Raw genomic sequence first — 21,121 nt, forward strand, 5'->3', positions numbered from 1 at the left:
ATGCAAGCAGAATGTGACTGTTCAGCAGTCACATATGAGTGGAAGATGAATTTCCTTTTACTGTGGTGATAGCAGAGCCATACAGACTATAATTTACAAAATCCTACATTTTATAAACTTAAAAATTTGATCAAAAACATTTTTAACCTGCACTATTTCTACAGTTTTAGTCTATTACTACCCAGAATCAGGAAAGGCAACCTAGGAGGCTGGGATAACTAAACACTGTTGCTCTCAACTTAGCATCTTGTGCTAGAATTCAGTCCACAAAATCTACAGGTGCTTGATAAAAAACCATTAGTTTGAAAATATTAGCTAAAAGATCCCAATGAAAGCGTTAACATTTGGTCAGTTGATGTGACTTTTTAAACCATATATTATAACACTTTTGTGTCTATGTTTGATGGACCATAAGCTCACCATTTATAATAATATTTAAAGCTGCAAAGTGGAAGTTATTGAAAAATAGCAGTATTGACTTTGGATCAATCAGACAATTCTGCTGGAAAACTGAATGTTAACAGTTGAGGTAGAAGCCTAATTGTCATACTTTTTCCAAATTGTTCTTAACCCCATTACTCAATGTGGTTAATTCTATCTCATGAAAAAAAATCACATTTCTCTATAATATTTCTGAGTAACATATTTTTTTGCATTTTGATCTAAGCACATAATTCTCAAATTGAACAGCAGCCATTTGTTTATATTTTAGATTGAAAAATATTTACAATCTCTAGGGGATATTTATATTCATTTGATGGGATTAATGTTCTTTGGACAGACAATACAGGCAATTCAACCATCAAGCTACTTGATCAAAATCACTAGAAGCTAAAATGAGAAACATCTTTTAGTGGACACTGAAAATGTTTATTTCCAGAGATCTACAGTACTCTGCATTAATAAAATTTGAGTATAGTCTCTGAGCTGTGTACAGCTAATTAAAGCGTTGGACAGTGAGTGTTTTCCTCAGAATTCCAATGTTAATTTAGTCTCCTAGTGACACTCTTTTTGCTCTACAGCAACAATGTATAATAATTCTATTATACAGTAAACATAATTTGCAGGTTGCCTTCCCATCACTTTTTTGTTTTTTCTGAGCACAACGTAGTGGCATATTAGTGGCAGAACTCATCATACCTATCAATTTTAATTTTTGTCAATAGTTTTAAATATACAGTGATCCTTAACAGAAATAAAGATATGCAGATGCATCTGATGATTTCAATAGGTAGCACACATATTCAAACTTATAAGGAAGGCAGTTAATGAAGTCTTAAATTTTGCTAAATTGGCTTGCTATTTTACTTTGTTACATGAGTAGAATGCAGCAGTAATCTCATATGCAATATGAAGTATCACTTTGGTGATACTACCTACAGATCTGATAAAACATATATGTAGAAGGGAATATCAAATGTAAACTATAAAAGATAAAATCTACAGCAGATTTTTTAATAATATGGAGGGCCATTTAAATTTACAGATTGTCTGTCTTTCAGCCTTTAAAGTTTTTGAATGGGTGAAAAAACACCACTAACTACTATATATAGTGCATCTTGCTCTGAATTAAAAAGACCAAATCTTACTAAGATTGAATGACTCGTGTGCATCTAAACCAGCTAATATCTGTTCCACGCCTCCCCTCAATACTCAGTAACTGCAGTGCATCCATTCAGATAACTAGAATTGACCACAGTGGCTTAAACTGATGAAATCATCTGTGAGAAACCAATATGATTAAGGAGTCAATCTCCAGAAGATGATCAGCATATACTTTGCCACATTCCCAAAGTGAGTGCATCCTATCACAGAACACTACCTCTAGAGAGAGAAAGCTAGAAAATTTATAAGATTTAGCACCTATTTTTATTCCATATATAACTAAATTTACTGCTGCCTAACTCGATACATATTATATATTGTTTAAATAGTGTTCAACTGTACAATCAGATTCTCACTGTACATTCTCAAGAAATGGTACACTAAGAATTTCTGCAGACTGCTTCACAAAATTAAAATGTTTTGACATGCTAATTTAACTGGGGGGTTGTGTTTGATTTGGTGGGGAATCAACAACAACAAGATCTAGAGAAATTCTCTGTTATTTATATATTTTATTTGCCCCACCAAATATAATAACTATGTCCAGTTACATTAAATCTGTAACCTGATGAAATTTCCTATAGGCAATACTTATTTTTCATGAAAAATAAATTTGGGACTTCTGAAAGAGCTATATCAGTCAGTACATGTGAAGAGAACGAAGAATAACTGCTTTCACTGGCTTACTCCATCAGAGAGAGAATTCTTGTTGCAAGAACAAATAGAAGGTGAAAAACCCACCACGTGCTTCCTGTGCTGACAGACTGGCTGAAAATTGCAGCACCAAGCAGATCTAGTACCAAAATTCTGGTTCAAAAACACACAAGCACTGTTGGTTTCCACCTGCTTCTGGTGTGAAGGTATCTCAAATCTTACTAATTCTGGGAGGATGTTAAAAAATGCAGTCCCACATTGAAACTAGCATGCTGAATAATACTATGCAATTAACAGAAAATTAATTTTGAAGGTACATACTGGTCCATACTGCCAGCCAAGTTCAATCTTATTCATAACCCAAAGTTCATGAATGTTCTCTGCTAATTTTTCTCTAATCCTTTCCAGGTGGGGAGGCAAAACAATCTAAAGAGAGAAGAGAGAAAGAGGCTATGACAAATAAGTTGCTTGACATACCACCCAAACTTTTATAACAGAACAAACTTTGTACAAACCAGATCTCTCAACACATCCCAATAAAAAAACAAGTTTGAGACAAGCTGCAAATTCAATCAAATGTGAAGTAATACAGTCCTACAATATGTGGCTTAAAAAGGAAAATGAAATCTTTCCGTTTCCATACCTGGCTAGTATCTACAGGAACTGGAGTGAAAGCTGCTTGTGACAGAGAGACAGTGGGACCCAGTAGGTCTCTTGTATAGCTACGATCTTGTTTGTATTCTCGACTATGCTCCACTTTCAGCTTCTCTTTTGGTAGGACAGCTTCAAAGCAAGGGGCATATCCAGGTGGAGGAAGGAACTTGAATTCTCCATGGCGACCTCCAAGCAAGAAACGAACCCTGTAAACATCAGAGCTACTTTAGATTACCAAGAAACCCCTGGTGCCTAGTCTAATCCGTTTGTAAGCCTAACAACTATTAAATGCCATTAAAAAAAAAGAAAAAAATTTCAATGTTGCAGCTTCTTTGCATTATTTACAGTTCCACTTTCTCTAACTGGTGCTGGTGTTTATGATGCAGGAGGTTATAAAAACACAGGGAAAGTAAACTATTGCACCTTCTTGTTAATTTTACTTCCATGAAAGTATTCTAAATCGTGAGACCAAAACAAGGTACAGGGAGAGAGAATAATCTGTTTACTTAGCACACCTATGAGGTAAGCAGCAGCTTTTTGAGTCTCAGAAGGCAGGGATTATAAACCAGAATAATCAACCAAGCGCCTCTGAACTTCCTCCATTAGCAACTCTTCATTTTCTCTCATTTGAGAAATGAGCCTAAAAACCCCATTGTTCTTACTTTTCTCTCACAAAATCCTAAATCCTTAGGACACAATACAAAACCTCATGTATTTCCTTCCCTAAAACTTATATTTGTCATACTCATAAAGTACTCTTTTATTCATTGCAAAATGGGGAATTTTTTTCATGGCCTTTTGTTACTGAAAAATTCATTCAGTGAGGTAATAATGGTGCAGCAACGACATAATACCAAAATGACATAGCAATGACATTATACTGAAAAATCATCCTAGAACATTGCCATCCAGAAGGAACCAAAAAAACACCCAAAACCCTAGCTTTAACACAGAATAATTTTACCTCTTTTCTGTTCACTATCTTACAAGATCTTTGTTAATGCTATATCAAAACACATTCAAAAACTGTATGCAGCACACAAATAATGTCTGTCAAATATTTCTCTCATGACAGAAATAAAGCACGCAGGTTTATAGCTTTGCATTTTGCAGCATGCACATCTATAGTTTCACCTTATTCTACCTCCTGTACTATCCAAGGCAAAGTCTTAATAAGTGTATTTTCCATCTGGAACAAAGGGCAGGTTGTGCCCACTATGTGATAGCTCAGCTTCTGAGGGATTCTTTGAATGAACCCTCACAGAGCATTGTTCTGCCTCCAACCGAAATCAGCTTTCAGCCTTTACCTTTGCCAGTCCTGCTAAAGTTGTTCCCCCCCCGCTGGAAGAGCACACCATCTTCTTTAATATCATAGTCTCAAACTGTTCAATACACGGAAGCAGAATTCTGGCACCTCAAGTGTGACTTGAAATTTTATAGAAAACCAGTACATATTGACTGAATTTATATTAACTTATCCTGCTGAAAAGGAAGTGTATGACCACCATTTCTTAAGGTAAGTGCAGATAGTGCCTCTTTAAATAATAGTTACCTCCTCATAAGAAGTGAGTTAGGAAAAAATATATTTTTAATATCAAAGGCTGATGAAAAATGCTGTCCTGGAGTGAATGTGTAGCAATGTGTCAGCAAAGAAATTATTAAGAAGTTGTTTTCTAAGGTATACCTGCAAACCACCTTAATACACTGGTTTACTGAAAAACAACAGATGCATTATCTCTTCAGGACTTCTTTGTAGCTCTCACTACCCCAAGAAGTGGAACTTCGCCAGAAAAGCAGATGTCAGAAAGGGAAATCAGAGCAGGTAGCCAGGGAAATATTCAGCATATTCTCATATATAGAAAAAAATAAGCAAATTGGGGGGGGGGAAACCACAAAAAACACAGGATGCTAACTTTATTCCTGCAGAGAAGCTGACAACTGGGAAGAAGAGGCCATCTATGTTGAAGTTTTCAAACATTCCTTGAACTGGCTGACCATTTATTCGGAAAGAAATGCTGGGGGCACTTAGATCCAAACAGCAGCTAATAACATCATCAGTTCTTAACAGATGTTGGTTGGGAGAATTTACTGTTCGTGCTACACAACCTATGGAAATAAAGGAGATACATTTTGTGAAACTTATGAAAATTGCACAGGTTTTCACAGCAGCCTAATAAAAGAGAAAGAAAACACAGCTATAGAGCAAAACTACATTAATACACAAATATCTAACCTATGACATCCAAGACCTGATTTTAAGCTTGCAATATAGTGAATAGCAGCCTACAATCATAACACAGCTATTTTAATCATAAACAATTCAATTACATTATATTTAATGTAAGTGAAAATAATTACTGATACCCATATAAACAGCCAAAAAAACCAAAAAACCTATATTCTATTCCTTACATTATAGAAGAGTAAACTGAAAACAACCATTAATATTTAATATGAAGCCTAGCATACTTTACTAAAGAATGCTTCATTGGTAAAGACAACTACCTTACTTTGAATTATTTAGGAAAAGTTAGGTACTCCCAGTTATTAACAGCCACGTCATAGTACTCCTGCTAACTTTCATAAGATACTACTCAGTTTCATAATCAAACCACAAACCAATATTTTTATGCCATATGCAGAGGTGTATATATTCAGTAATATATGTATTTTTAATAAGTGTTACATGAATTCTACTACCTTGCATCAAACTACATTTACATAACCACACCTGCTTCCCAAGATAAATAAGTTATAGCATTCAGAAATAGAATGATAGTTTCTGAAATTTACTGCCATATACAATAAAAGAATTTATGGAAAAGTACGTAAGTTGTATGAAAACATCTCTACACATATTTCCAAAAATAACTTATGCACTGTTTGCAAGAGATAAAACCATGATGCATGCTAAGAACAGAGCACTAACTCTTTACCTATGGTGACCAGCTTTTGCAAACATGAAGTGCTTAACTTGTACTACATTTCCAAGATGAAGATGGCATATGTTTTTAACAGAAGCAAAAATAATAAAAATCTCAATAATTCTACAAATTAATTTTCATATACATACCACTACCCCTGCCCCTGAGGAAAAATAAGTTCCAATACTCTACATATGGAAAATGACTTCACAATACTGCCAGAGGAAAACATCATAGCTGAGGGTTAGTTTGCAATAAATCACATAAAGGGACAATTATTTAATGGTAGGGATAACTAAACTCTAAAGATTTATCAATGAAGAGTGGATATTTCATCTCCTTAAGGTGTGCTTCTTGAGACTAGATAACTCTTTAGGCACTAAAGTTTAGGCAAATATAGGTTATGGAGACCAATGCAAGGGTGACTGCTAACAGAAATATATACTGGTCACTGATGAACACACAGCAGACCAAATGAACTAAGTGTTTTTTATGGCCTTAGGCTTTAAAACTCTATGAGTTCCACTTCTCCATAATAGGTAAGTAATTGCAGGGCTGAAGAAACAATTTTAAATTAAATGCGATTCTCATACATGCTTGGTCCAGAAAAGAAACTTGGGGGCAGAAATTATTGTTTCTATTCATCAATGCAGGAAGTGCTTCATGCTAAGGTTATTCTTAAAATGCCATTGCAGAAAGTTATCAAGATGCAGCCTAGGATTTTGGAAGCAAAAGAAAGGCCATGATTTTCAAAATTCAACCACTTAAAGTCCTTCCAAGTTTGAGAGGTATGTGCTACATAATAGTGTCAATGAAGAATGAAGATAGAAATATTTTCAAATCTACCAGCCACATCCACATTCACAACAGATACAAAAACTGCATATACAAAGGTTGTCTGACTTTTTTGTCTAGGCTGGATTATTGACTTGAGAACCACAAACAATTGTTCATTTATTGTTTTGTACCATTTCTGAATAAAAAGTTTGATGTAGGTTGAAAAATAGTTTTGATTTTCAGTAATCTTTTGTTTCCTACCTAAAAGTGACCTTATCTACAAGAGCTAGTTTGGTTAGCTCATTATTTTCTGGTTCTTCTGTAATAATACTTTATCTGTCAAACTCAGTTATGACATAGTTTTAATGATACCATTAATTATGCATCATTGTTCCAAAGTAATTCTCACTATACATGAGAGGCAAAGTGGCAGCTACTTTCCTAAGATGCCACTCTAGCTGAAATGCTATTATTTATTAATACAACCCATTGCTATTTTGATTGGAAAGTTCTTTTGAAATGTAAGACTGTATTCTTTTCCAAGTATCAAGCCACAATGCCTCAAAACTTCAAAGATCTTGGATGATACAGCTGACTTACTAACTTTTCTCTCGTCTGCTAAGGCACTTTAGAAAACCTGTTCATATCTTCATAGTGGCAAGAATTGCCAATCCAATGAGCCTTATTCAGTTTCCAGTCAGTTTTACAGTTCACCACCGCCCAATATACTCTCAACGGAAAATTTTTTTCTCAGCAAGGTGAAACCACAGTAGAATCTCCTTCCAAGAAGTTCAGGACTGTCCAACTCTAGGACTACCCATTCTAAATGACATCTGGGAATCTTTTCACAAAAGTTAAATCACGTGAAAAAGATTAAGAGAACAAGTTATGATTCTTATTATTCTGATTTTGCTGAGCTAACACAATTTGAAGAGAGAATAAGGTATTTGTAGAATCAACAGTAAATACAGATACTCAGTTCAGCTTTCTCTAACACTAGAATTTGCGTGAAGAAATTACTTTTAACAAACAGATCCAAACTAAGCCAAGAACATTTTAAAGATGAATAGTTGTCCAAACACATCGTATGCAAACTAGGAATATGATTCTGCAAGTTTTGAAATAATCAGTCAGTCTTTAGGTATGTAAATAAAACATTACTATGGAAAAAAACTTAAAAATCTTCACACCTAAAGTATCTCTGAACTCCTAAAGACCCATATTAAAAATCTGGTTTGAAAAAAAAAAGGAGAGTCCTGTGAATTAAATTTCTCAAAATGTTCTTAAACTACTACATAGGAATTAAAAATCCAGATGACTGTCAGACTTCATTTTTTGCAGTTTGGAAGTTTTAAATAAAATATTTATAGTTGGTATGAAAAAACAAACAAACAAGTCCCAGGCTGAAACATAAATTATTAGTCTATTTGCATTACTTTGTATAAAACAAGTTTTTTCAGTACACAATGTCAATTTAAATAATATTTTGATATAGGGTACTGTTTCTGTATGTTCCTAATGCCAGTTGAAACAACTGATTCACTTTGCTGCTGCTGAAAACAAATTCACTGGGATTGCAAACAAGACTGTAGTCTTTAAACAAAAATAAACAACAACAAAATACCCAAGAAAATACCTGACCACAGATGGAGACCATCAAAGCCATAGGAATATAAATCATCACCAACACCATTTCCTCCCCATTCTGCTCCTCCCCCTGGATAGGGTGAGTAGCCTTCTGTTGAAGCCCAGCCCACTCGTAGATGAGTTGATTCTGCAGTCACAAAGGGCTCTAGATGGTCCACCATAAGTTCATAGTACCATTTTCTGTATTGGGCAGAGCCTTCACTAATCCCCAAGAAGATGTTGGGTCGCATGCTTAAACAGAAAGAATAAAAATGGTTATTAAAAACTTATTTCAAGGACATGATGAACTGCTGCATACTTTTTATTAAACTCAAATTTCAAGCTTGTTTTGTGCGATTAAACAACAGAAGTAATTTTATTTCATAGAATCACATAGATTACCAGTTTGTAAAAGACCTCAAGGATCATCTGGTCCAACCTTTCTTGGTAAAAGTATGGTCAAGACAAGATGGCCCAGCACCCCATCTAACTGAATCTTATAAGTGTCCAACGTTGGGGAATCCACCACTTCCCCAGAGAGATTATTTCAATGGGTGATTGTTCTCACTGAGAAAAATTTTACTCTTGTGTCCAATCAGAATCTCCCCAGGAGATACTTGTACCCATTACCCTTTCCACGTGACTCCTTGCAAAAAGGGAGTTTCCATCTTCTTTGGAGCCACCCTTTAAACACTGGAACACGGTGATAAGATTTCCCCTAAACCTTCATTTCTCAAGGCTGAACCTCCCACGGCAAGCTTCCCAGTCCTTTGGTCATCTTCGTGGACCTTCTCTGGACCCTCTCCAGCCGGTCCAGATCTTTTTTGTGTAGCAGGAACCAAAACTGAAAACAGGATTTCAGGTATGGCCTGACGAGCACTGAATAGAGTGGGACAAAAATTTATTTCTCTCTGCTAATGATGCACTTGTGGATGCAGCCCAGCATCCTCTTGGCTTTCTCTACCACAGCAGCACTGCTGTTCACTCATTCTGAGCTTGCTGCCCACTGGAACCCTCTTTCCACAGAGCTTCTTAGCCAGGCAGATGCCAGCCTGTGCTGCACTCTTAGATTATGTTTTCCCAGATGCAAGACATTACCACTTGTCCTGATCTTCATAAGGTTCTTGTCAGCCCACTCTTCTAATCTATCCAGGTCGTCCTGCAGGATGGCTCTCCCTTTCCAAGTGTCCACTTCCCCATTCAGTCTGGTATCACTGGCCAACTTCATCAGGGTACACTTGATCCTTTTATCCAGATCACTTATGAAGATATTGAACAGCATTGGGCCAAATATCAATTCCTGAGGAACCTCCCTTGTGACAGTTGCCAGTTTGAAAAGGAGCCATTTACCACCACCCTCTGGATGCAGCCGGGCAGTCAGTGCCCACCCACTGCACACACCCCTTGTCTTGAGCCTGACACATCGGTTTCTCTAAGAGAAGACTGTGGGAAACTGTATTGAAAGCCTTGGAGAAATCCAGGTAGACAGTGTCCACCACTCATTCCACATTAACCAAGCAGGTTACTTTATTGTAAAGGTGATCAGGTTTGCCAAGCACAAACAGGCTACAGTCATCAAAGAATGTCCCATTGCCAAAAAAGTCAAAATCTGCACAACAGCACTAACCATGAAGCCAAAAGCTGATCTGCATTATATGTCTATATCTGCACCCTTTCCTCCAACTTGTAAAATGGAAAAAGGGGTAGACTGAGCACCAAGACTTTGCACTGGCACCCCCAGGGCTTTGCAGATTCCTGACTGAACCCAGGTTCTGACTTGCAGTGCCATTTGTGCCCACGTGAAAAGAGTAACAATTGATAGTAATTCTGTGCTCTTGACAAGCGGTGATACCCTTTTGGCAACATCTCAGATCTCAGCTCCCAGAGGGCAGAAGGCAGTATTTATTTATTCATTCATTTATTCTGGTGAAAAATACTTTTAAAGTAAAAAATATATGCTTCAGTAACTGAAACAGTAACCTCACTCAGACACCAATAACAATGGTTTGTGTTTGAATATTTAATAGATGTTAAATCCTGCAAACAAAAATGCCACCTAATAACCAGTTACCAATATAAACGTAGTAAGTACACATTGCAGGCTTAATTTGACATAGCAAACTGCAATCTGTGACACGGATTATCCATTCAAGAGAATAACATTTTAAAAAGATTCAAAAGTAAAGTGTCAATCTATTTCAAAATTCTCTTGTACCTCCTCCTTCTTTATTTCAAGTCCTGTATAACTCAGTAAATTTTAGTGATTGTAGAAATTCTTAATGTCAATGTGATGCTTCTACTGCTACTGATTTTACAGTACTTCCCAAGAATACTTAAAAGGTAAAACTATTACTGTGCCCTCACAATATCTAGTTAAACAGCAATATGCAGTCATATACCTAAAGGTCATAGTGGGGAATAAAAAAGAAAAAAGAAAAAAACCCTGTGCTTTTTAAATCTGATTTTGGGGATAATATTAAATCTAGACTCTCAACCAAAAAAAAAATCTCTCCAGACAATCATTTCTGTGTCAGCTTTGTACTAAGAAAGCCATTCCATCTTGAATTAAAGCTGCAGAGTACATGAGTATCCAAAATCAATGCTAGGTATATTTCCTCAATGGTTGGTTACCCATAATACAAAAAATCTTTTAGACTTCTAGTCTGAGTTATCTAGTCTTCACATCCCTCCATTAGATTGGGTTATTACTTCTATAAATATTATCTTTCTACATACAAGCTGACTAATCAACAAAAATGAAGCTCCAAGCTAGCCCAATCACACAGTATGTCTTCTAGTGTAGGGAATGCAGGGGTAGGAAGAAGAGCTGATACAGGTGGCTAAATGTAAGTCAGTGTAAAAGCAAAGTTTACTGATCTGGTGGCTTATAAAGTAACTTGTTTTATCAGATAAGACTAATAAGCTTTCCTTCTAGAATCATATGGGGTGTCTTTTGCTGAATGTTTAAATATAGATACTCTTCACTTTGTTCCAAGTGAAAATTTTAATTTCCTTAATATTATAAACAAAACATGTTTTGACAAAAGTTATCTTTCAGAAAATTCATATCATCTGTAAATTATTGGCCAGATCACCAATTGAATCTTTTCTGCCTGAACACAGTATCAGCCTTTGTCCAGACCTCAAAATTTAATCAATCTAATCATCCAACTTAATCTTGTTAAATGGAGGGTTTTGAATAGAATTTTCCAGTCCCTTGGAAAAGCACTTAAAACAGAAGTATCTTAGAAAGTTACTTTGCCAAATATTTTTGGGGCTAGGTATGCATGTCTTAGTCTAACACTAAATGTCGTCAATGTTTCATTGATCTTACTGCCTTTTGAAAAAAATTTTTTCCTTGTAACTGCAAGAATAAGAATCTTCTCATTCACAACTTTATAAAGTAAAGTAAAAACATGTCATAACAAATTTGTTTTTTCTACAGCCATATTTTGGAAAGACAGCTCTACCTTCCATGTATGAAATCCAAAGTCAGCTCAGATGCTCAATCACAGAATTACACAATCACTGAGGCTGGAAATGATCTCCAAGATCATCAAGTCCAACCTTTGGCTGAACACCACCAGGGCAATGAAACCATAGCACAAGTGCCACATCCAAGTGGCAAGTGTTTCTTGAACACTTCCAAGGATGGTGACTACACTACTGCCCTGGCCAGCCTGCTCCAATGTTTAACCACCATTTCCAGGAAAAAATTCTTCCTGGTGTCCAAGCTGAACCACCCCTGGCACAGCTTGAAACTATGTCCTCTTGCCCTTTCACTGGTTGCCTGGGAGAAGAGACTGACCCCTATCTGGCTACAACCTCCTTTCAGGTAGTTGCAGAGCACATTAAGGTCTCCACAAGCCTCCTCTTCTCCAGAATAAACAACTCCACTTCACTCAGACACTCCTCATTAGACTTGTGCTCCAGACCTTTCAGCAGCTCCGTTGCCGTTCTCTGGACATGCCCCAGCACCTCAATGTCCTTTTCGTAGTGAGGGGCCCAAAACTGGACACAATACTCCAGGCATGGCCTCACCAGTGCCAAGTAAAGAGGGACAATCAGTTCCCTAGATACAATGTGGATTTTTTACATTTTTCAACACCTAATAAATCCTGTGAACTCTGAATTATAAGTGCCATTTCTGTGTTTCAATTTTCATTCTCACTTAATCAATGATTGAAACTTTTAAAAATAAACATAAGTTTGAGACAGAGGAAGATTCCACAAATCTTGACACAAAGTCATATTCTTCTGCCTCAGCATAAATTCAAACTCTGAATAAACATTATTTGGTAATATTTGTACAAAATATTTTACTAATTTAAGATGCTACTAGCTTCATCTTGTAATTAATGTCTGCTGCAAGGTAGCTTCTAAAACTCTGCCAGTAGAAAGGAAGGATGAGAGCACTGTCTAAATATCCCATGCACTGGTGAAGGTGTTTGGCACTAAGTTCTTAATTTTGACCAAAGGTGTTTAGGAAATTCTCACAAGATCACAAACAGAAAGGCAATCGCAGGACACTGGCTGACAATACGTTGAATATACAGCTAGATCTAGACAACAATCTATAGAAAAAACTACTGCTTCGAAGACTTAATGCAATTTAGGGCAGCTTTAGTTTGCAACAGCTCTCTCTGCCCTCTGTTTCTAAATTAAGGACTATTGCAAAAAGAATTTAAAATCCTGATAAGAATAAAATATCTTAATAACATTTTTGGAAGTAAAACAGATTTTCTGTAGTGACTATTTCTTTTAAGCACAATTTTTTTCTGCTTTGTTCATAAGTATGGATTTTTTTTTCTTTTTTTTTTTTTTGTACCTGCTCACGTGGTTGACGAGGCGTGTCTGTAAGAGCAGATCTCTTCCTGGCAGGAGATTATCACAGATTAGATGTTGATTAGATCGCACAGCTACTCCATGACAAACACAGAGAGAACACAAAACATCCAAAACCTGAAAAAAATCAGATTCTTTTAATCTTAAATATTTTTTCATTATTATTGTTAATTCCTTCAGCCAATATAATGCTATATACCACATTAATGGAAGACGTGATGGTACTTAATTCATCCAACACAGTGGTTTCATTTTAGAACAGTTCTGAAATTTTCATAATAACATTAAAACATTCTTCCAGCATCCCTTGAGAATTAATGTGTATCAATGTTTTTGTCAAAAAAAAGATAACATTCCACTTTGCTTTTTCAAACTGCTCATATGCATTTTAGGAAAAGTTTAATTCCTAATTATGAAAGCAGCATTAAAGTATTGGAATTCTAACTTTCACATGGAAGAATGTGCTTGCTTTGTTCACAAATGTTCACCTAAATATACCTGTCTATTCTTTGCCTACCTTATGGTTTCTTCCATGTTTGTCTAAAAGACAGATGATTGATTTAATATGCCCTTCCTTAATAATGTTTAGAGCTTCTGGGCTTTCTACCAACACACAGTGTAAAACCTCCAAAATTCCTGGGGAAAAAAAAAAAAGAAAAATCATTTTTCCAAAGTGCATATAAAAACACAACTGTGCATAATATTTTTGAATATGTTGCTCAGTAACATGGAATAGTTTCAAAAATCATTGTACATGATAAACAAACCAAATAAAGCAGCAGTCATTGCCATCAAGAATCATTAGCCTTAAAATGTTTCTCTGCAATGGGGAGGTAAAACTCCTGTGTGCAGTGGATCAAGTCAACACCTGCTTTGGGATCTTCCACATCTGGTAAAGATAAATATTGTACATGTAGTTTATTTATTAATCACTACAGTTGTTGACACAATAAGAAAAATCAAAGGGACTGAAGGAAAGATGAGAAGCAGTCTTAAACCTAGAGATATGCAATTCGTATTTACACTGAACAGCTCATCATTCTGCCTTCAGCCCTGTATTCAAGCCATGGCTCCAAACACGCAGCTTAACCTTTGTAAAGCAAAATCCATAGCAAGAGTCTTCTGCTCTTTGCATGTTTTTTCCTTTAATTAAAGAAAAATGTAGGACCGTAAACTCTGCTTGACATGAGAAAAATATAACCATCAGACAAAAACATCTCAGTAAGAGTACTCTGGTCTTTCTTTGATCCGAGTGAGGAAGAGAACATCAGCCACTACAGCTAACCTACAGCACCATCACTGTTTATCCCCATACTATTTAAAGGTTTTTCCAGAGATCTGGAGGATGATATGCTGTCATCATTAATAAACTGTATGTAATACTCAACAACTGAAATGTAGTAATGGTAGAAGACAACAGGTACAATGACAATTCAATTTATCAAGTAAATAGGTTTCAAACAAAGTGTGTGGTTTAATATATTTGAAGATAGAGTCATACATATGTAAACAGAAAATGCAGGTGACTCAGTACAGATATTGTAGACTATTTTCTTGTTCTGTGCAGACTCCAAAAAAGTCTCAACTATAATATAATGAGCTAGAGGTGAACTCCCAGAGCAATTCTGTAGCCCTGAAGGTATAAGAATAAGAAGTCTCAACTATAAACTAAAAAACATACTAAACCTGAATTTGGCAGTAGTATAATCTGGGCTGCAATGGATGTACACTTCCATTATCCCACCATTCACATGTATATGAATGTATTCTGTATTCCTATGGTTCTATAAATAATGACAGTAACAATATGGTTAAAAAGGGTAAAACCCTGAGTCATGAGAGCACGCTAAAGTAGATGCTCTGTAGCAACATAGCAGGAGCACAGTCCAACCAGCCTGACAACTATACAGGTAGGAGTCACTTGACCATTGTAAAACTACCTAGGGAGGTCAAAAAAGTGTTAAAAAAGGATCCTTAATCTAGAGGGGTTATCTACACCAAGCTCAACAACTTTATTGTGTATCACAGTGATCTGGGAATGTAGGAAAATCACTACATTCAAAACTAGGTAGTTGAAAGTTTGCCACCTCTCATTGTAGCACTGAAACACACTTTTAACAATATAAACAGTAATTCAATATGAAATGATACCATATAATATAAGTGTGGTAACTATAACCTTGGAATTTTCAGATTTGTGTAGGTAGAGTCATAATCTTAATTTTGTTTTAAGGTATTATACAGGGTTCATTTTCTATTCTTAACCTTTTCAATAACAGAAGTAAAAATACTCTGAAGATGTATAAACATTCAATAATACATGCATGTTATCAATTAGATCTAGTTTCCACAGCACCTTCTTTAAAACCTGGAGCATCTGATTGCTAATTATCAAACACGTTTTGTTCTAAGGGCAAATTCTGTCTGTTTTAGAAAAAAATTGCATATAAATGTATTGTGTCTGTTTGGACTGATTCACTTTTAGATTGTCTACATTAAAGACAACTGGATTTGTTCTGATTTCATTGGAGTTGCTCAAGGCAGTAAAGCAGGAAGCATTTGAATTTAATACAAATATCACAAACAGTATGATATGCAGAATTTATGGTAAGGAGAGTGAAAATTCTTTCTTAATGACTAAAAGATGAAAGGAAGCATATATTTTCAGGACAATATGTTGACTCCTCTGATGTCATACTGTAGAATACTAGAACAAAATGTATGTACTTTAGAAAATACTCATAAACTGATATTAGCTGGTTCCAAAAACCTTTACTTGGAGGATATCAGTGTTAAGGAATTTTCCCTGTCCGACCATCCAGGAGCCACTCTGGCAGTAACACTTGCATTACCTGAGCTGGGACCTTAGCAGCTACACACCCCAGATTCACACAGTCAGACCAGGTTTCCTTACCAGCTTGACCCCAGGTTTCCCATAGCAGAGTCTCAGACATCCCAATCCTTGAAATAATTTTATCTTAGTGCAATAACTAAATAATGAAATAACAGTTCAAGCTGGATGCTGCCGGGGAGGGAAACCAAACAAAGGAATCCCCGAGCTTTTATACCCTCACAGTCTAAGCACACAAAAGTCTGGGAGTCTCTCCTCCTACTCTGTCTCTGAGGGTCCAGTCCCCTGCATGGGCCACAGATCACCGTGCCCTTTGTTTGGCAAAGGGTCGGCAGTTAGCAGCCTCTTGCCTGGGGTTCGGGCTCCTGCCCCCCCTAGAGATCAACCTGCAGCTCACACTGCAGCTTACAAATCAAGCTACCTGCACTGAATGTATTCCTCAACATTAGATTACTAACTTGCCGTATTCTATTGGGGTTTTTTACCTAAGTTTTAATGCCTTTAAAACTTTAGTAGGGCTAGTTAATACCATCTGGAATATATTTCAGAGTGAAAGACTAATCTAATTTTAATTTATGCATTGAAGAGACAGCTGAAGCATTTGCATTGCATTATTCACCCACTTCTAATGTGGTTTACTCTTGGACACATTTATACTTGGATAGAACATAATTTTCTTTTTTTTGCTTCAGTGAAACTCAAGAAGTGAATCAATTTCTGAGCTAACTTGTAAAATCAACTCACAGTTGCTATTTATATATTTAAAGCCTTTGTTCTGTTTTCATAACATTTTTAGCTCAAGGACAAGAAAAAGTGAAAACAGGAATTTTATTGATATTAGTTTATAGCACCAAATCTTTGTCACAACACATTCAAGAAAACATCTGCAGGAGATGTAGCTGACAATTTCCATGTTGAAGGTGAGCTTAATTTTGGTGTGACTAACAGAACGTGGTGTTTCTTCCTCATAAACACTCTACCTTAGAAAAATATTAATTATTTTAAGTTAATATACACATCTAAGTATTCTTATTTTAGAAGTGTAATATAAGCCAGTATTTCTCCCTATTGTAGACCTACCACTGTAAATTAAAACAGTGAATATCTTCATCTTGGTCAAGCCAACTAAAGCTTAAAATCTGTCAAGCAAACATCCCACATAAAATCACAAAATTACATGTATATGCTAAAATCTAAATCTACTGTGCCTCTTGAGATAACTAAAGTACAGCCTAGTTAGTATCTTTTATAACTGACTCCATCAAAACCAGAAAAATGTTTATTATAAAACCAGTTCTGGAGGCAACGTGGAGTTACATTACCAGAACATACGGGAAAGGAGCTCAAGTGGCCTAGTTCCTAGAAGAAAACTCAGAACAAATGAGCATTGCAAATATTAGTACCTTCAGAGTTTTTGCAGCATGCCAGGAGGTTCGTTACACAGTGAGACTACAGTGTCAGATTACTCTGCAGTTTACAGAATGCATCTCATACCTTACTACAGCATCATAAACAATTAAGTTTAAATTTTCAAATTTTTTTTACTTTGAGATTAATATTTAAAAATACATACATGCACACAGAAACCATGTGCCACAGCATTTTTAGAGCTGTCATAAGATATTTCATCTTGAACCTCCAAAAGTTGAGCACAAAGTTCTGCATTATTTCTGAGAGTTTCAGATGTAAAATTAGGTCTCTTAGGAAATAATCACCATGAAGAACTTGGGACATACATTGAAATTAAGCATGTTGCAAGCAAGTCCTATGCAACCACATAATTTTGAGACCATTCTCATTAGATGAATGCTCTCACACCATAGTGGAAAAAGGATCTTGCTTGTGATTTTGACAGTTTTTAAAGGCTTTTATTTAAGTTTAAATTCTTTGTTACTCAAATTCTCATTAAAGCACGAAGATCACAGCATCTGCAGAGCAGGTTTCCCTAACAATAATGTAAACCCACATGAATGTTCGGTTACATCTGTTTGGTTAGGACACCGGTGCTATGAGCAGCCAGCTGTCTGTGTCACCAGTTGAGAACTAAAGTAGTGATACAGGCAAAGCCTCCTATGTTTCTGTTGCCTCATCTCCTGAGCAGCTCAAGGGTTTACAGCATAAACATACCAGGCTGAAACAGATCAGCGGCATGCCAGAAGTAGGAACTAATCTTGTAATAGAATAGATCCACCACCCTAAGGCCGTAGTTCTGCAGCCAAAATCTGAAAAAAAATCTGCAAAAGTGCTTCTAGGAAACATTGTTGACCGAAGGGGCTCACATGGGCAAATTCTTCAAAGTCTCTACACTACTCTCCACCCCAAGAGAAGAACAACTGACTTCTAAACTCTCTTCTTGCTCCAAGAGTTGACAATAGAAAAAACCTCCTAGAGGTGAAGAATCAGTGTGTAACTGCTCTTCACAACTGAAATCACCCAATGCAGAATTTGCCAATCAACTAGTGAATGCCATGCCAGTTCACCCTTGGCTTGGAGAGGGAAAACACTCCTGCCACTGACATTCGACAATATTTTCCCATGCTGTTGGTCAGTTCATTTCAGGAACAGATTTATGGCAAATAAACAAAATGCCCATGAATGTTTAATGACAAAGCTGAGTGGAACAGAAACACCTTGTTTACTACAGAACACATCTGTTCTCACAGCTGCTACTGATCCACTGAATACTACACTGAGGTAAGAAATTTGTTGATATATGACAAATGGTCATCTGCACTGGGACAATTCCTATTTTTACTTAGAATCCTCAGCAATAGTAGGATATTTCTCATCTGTTAATGCCATAGTAAAAGGCTGATGAGAACAACAATGTTGTGCCTTTGACGTTTCTTTTTAAATGTTTACCAGTCTAATATAAAACAAAGAACTTTTGCAATGGGGGACATATTCCCCTCCTGGCATCCCTCCCTTAGTAATTCAGACTCTAAAGTACACAACTATCTGTGGAAGAAGTATGATTCAGGAATGGGAACAGGATGGGGAATGCAATTTCAATCCCTGAGGACAACTCTGTAGTCAATCATTATGTTCCTTCCAGTTCATGGAACAACACATGACACTAAACCAAGACAATGATGGGAATAAATTACAAATATGCAACCAGAGAGGTGTGTTGCACTGTTATTTTAACTATCTTGCCACTGGTCCGTCTACAAACCTTCCTACCTTTTGAACTTACTGTATCATAACTAGAGGAAATAAGACTTGAAAGACTTTCAAAATGCCATCTTAAAAAAAATAGTAAAAAATATTATACATAAAGCAAAACAGTCTCAACTGCAACTGAAAAACATTTCTTGTTAACTTTTAATAGAAATTCAGAGCTCAGGAGCAAGAGAGGTGATTAAAAAGGGACTGTATATGTATTACACAGGTAACACTGTTACTTGGAAACATACAGGTATTTTGTGAAGACCCATCTATTATTACACGTATTCAAGTAGAATACGTGAACTTCCCTACATTACCACTACAGTCCTTCAAGAAACAACAAATTATATCCATTCCATACAGCTATTGTTATATTTAATTTTATACTAATCCTGAAAAACATGCAGACTTCTCTACAATTAGAGAGAAAGCAATTTAATATGATTTAAACTGTAGAACAGCTATTTTGTCAAATGCTTTTTTTTGCCTGCATTAAGACAACACTACAACCAATTGGTCAAGGAAAAGGCAAGACTGTCAGAACTTTAAGTAAAACTACAACTGAAATCAATACGTAAAAAATATTACAAATATAAATCACCCTTTATTAATATAATTTATTCTCTCATAAGAAGAACTTCATTATAATTAGGCTGAAAAAGTATATCACCAATTTTAAAGAATTTAGAACTGGTCAAATAGGGAAGTTAAAATACTAAAAAACATACCCGAAGAGGCTTCCAGTCTTTCTAATCTGCTGATCAACCAATCAAGAGACCCAGAAAATTGAGCACAGTTTTTACGATTTCCTCGAATCAGAGCCGCTATTGGAAAAAGAGAGAGAGAAGAAAAAAAAATTACAGTTATGAACCCATTTAAATTTAAGTAATCCCTGTCTTGTCTTGCCAGGAAGGACCCAGTAAGACAGATTCATAATCTTTAATTATTGATGTTCCTGATTTAAATTTAAATAACGTAAGTGGATAGTTAGAATTAAGCATAAGAAATACCTTTGACATCAAATTGACCTTTCAGGAATTTGAATTATTTTGGCTTTACAATCATCTCAATAATCCCTGCAAAATGCTCTACGTGAAGTAGCCAGTACTGACACCACAGAAGTCAGCTGCTACTGTAGAAGCAAGTTTCTGTAAAACAGTAGTCTTGTAATGACAGAAAACATTGGAAAAGCAAAGTGTAGAGCCAACAACACAGGTGATGAATGTTAATTATTTTCCGTTGATACTTTAGTACAAGAATAATAGGAATTAACACAAGATAGATGTCCATGAACTTTGCCATACTTTTGACAGGGTTGTAGGGAGGAAGTAACTGTTTTGAATCTGCTTCACCCTCATGCTTTAAGCTGAAGATAGACAGAGACTTAATGCATGCCCCATGATTTGGTGGGTATAACTGAACTGAAATCTCACTGACCACTGCAGGCATCCACAAGCCAGCCCTGTCCTGGATTATATGCAGCTATGTGCATACACACAAGCTCTCAGAGAAGCATCTGTTCTACTCCAAAAAGGTTTGAGGCACCAACATTTCTGTCTGGTGTGTGGAAGAGTGCATACTGCTTTTCTTAAGATTTTTTTTCCAATTCTGACAACAAATTATTTCAAACTGAAATTTCCATGGTTATTTCAGTAGCAGAGACTGTTGCTAAGAGGCAATGGCCTCTTAAAATCTGTTTTGTTGCTGCACAAATTCACTATATTATATTGCAACAGTGTTTTTATTCTGCTTTATTTATAAAAGGTTAAACTTAGAGACTTAGGACAATAAATATGAAACTATCTGCAAAGAGGAATTGCAAACACGTCACTGCACTGACAGTTCTATATCATGAGAAAAGACATCAAAATCCAATTGCTTCATAGCAAAAAAAAAAAAGACACTCGGGAAAACAAACCTTAACAGCAAAACAAACAAACAAAAACCTTTCTCTTGCTGTATTATATAATTAAAAAAATCTGTACCCTGAAATCTTACACTGTTAATTACCATGATC

General features: G+C 36.0%; 1 protein-coding gene across 10 annotated transcripts in view; it reads right to left on the bottom strand.

Annotated features, from left to right (window-relative positions):
- The window catches only part of RYR2 (ryanodine receptor 2), a 394,099-nt gene that overhangs the window by 162,000 nt on the left and 210,978 nt on the right, over nucleotides 1-21,121 (bottom strand). For all 10 annotated transcript variants that reach the window (XR_003534458.1, XM_027684666.1, XM_027684677.1 and 7 more), the window contains 7 exons: nucleotides 19,833-19,928; nucleotides 13,603-13,721; nucleotides 13,069-13,202; nucleotides 8,251-8,492; nucleotides 4,827-5,019; nucleotides 2,903-3,119; nucleotides 2,581-2,685 (listed from right to left, as the gene is read on the bottom strand). Coding sequence is in view for 9 of the 10 variants with exons in the window: in XM_027684666.1 (XP_027540467.1) it covers nucleotides 2,581-2,685; nucleotides 2,903-3,119; nucleotides 4,827-5,019; nucleotides 8,251-8,492; nucleotides 13,069-13,202; nucleotides 13,603-13,721; nucleotides 19,833-19,928 (1,106 nt within the window). In the remaining variant the exon portion in view is untranslated. The remainder of the gene's footprint in view (nucleotides 1-2,580; nucleotides 2,686-2,902; nucleotides 3,120-4,826; nucleotides 5,020-8,250; nucleotides 8,493-13,068; nucleotides 13,203-13,602; nucleotides 13,722-19,832; nucleotides 19,929-21,121) is intronic.

The sequence above is a fragment of the Neopelma chrysocephalum genome, unplaced genomic scaffold (assembly GCF_003984885.1).
Source record: "Neopelma chrysocephalum unplaced genomic scaffold, ASM398488v2 Primary Assembly neopelma1_23, whole genome shotgun sequence".
Classification (NCBI taxonomy): Eukaryota; Metazoa; Chordata; class Aves; order Passeriformes; family Pipridae; genus Neopelma; species Neopelma chrysocephalum.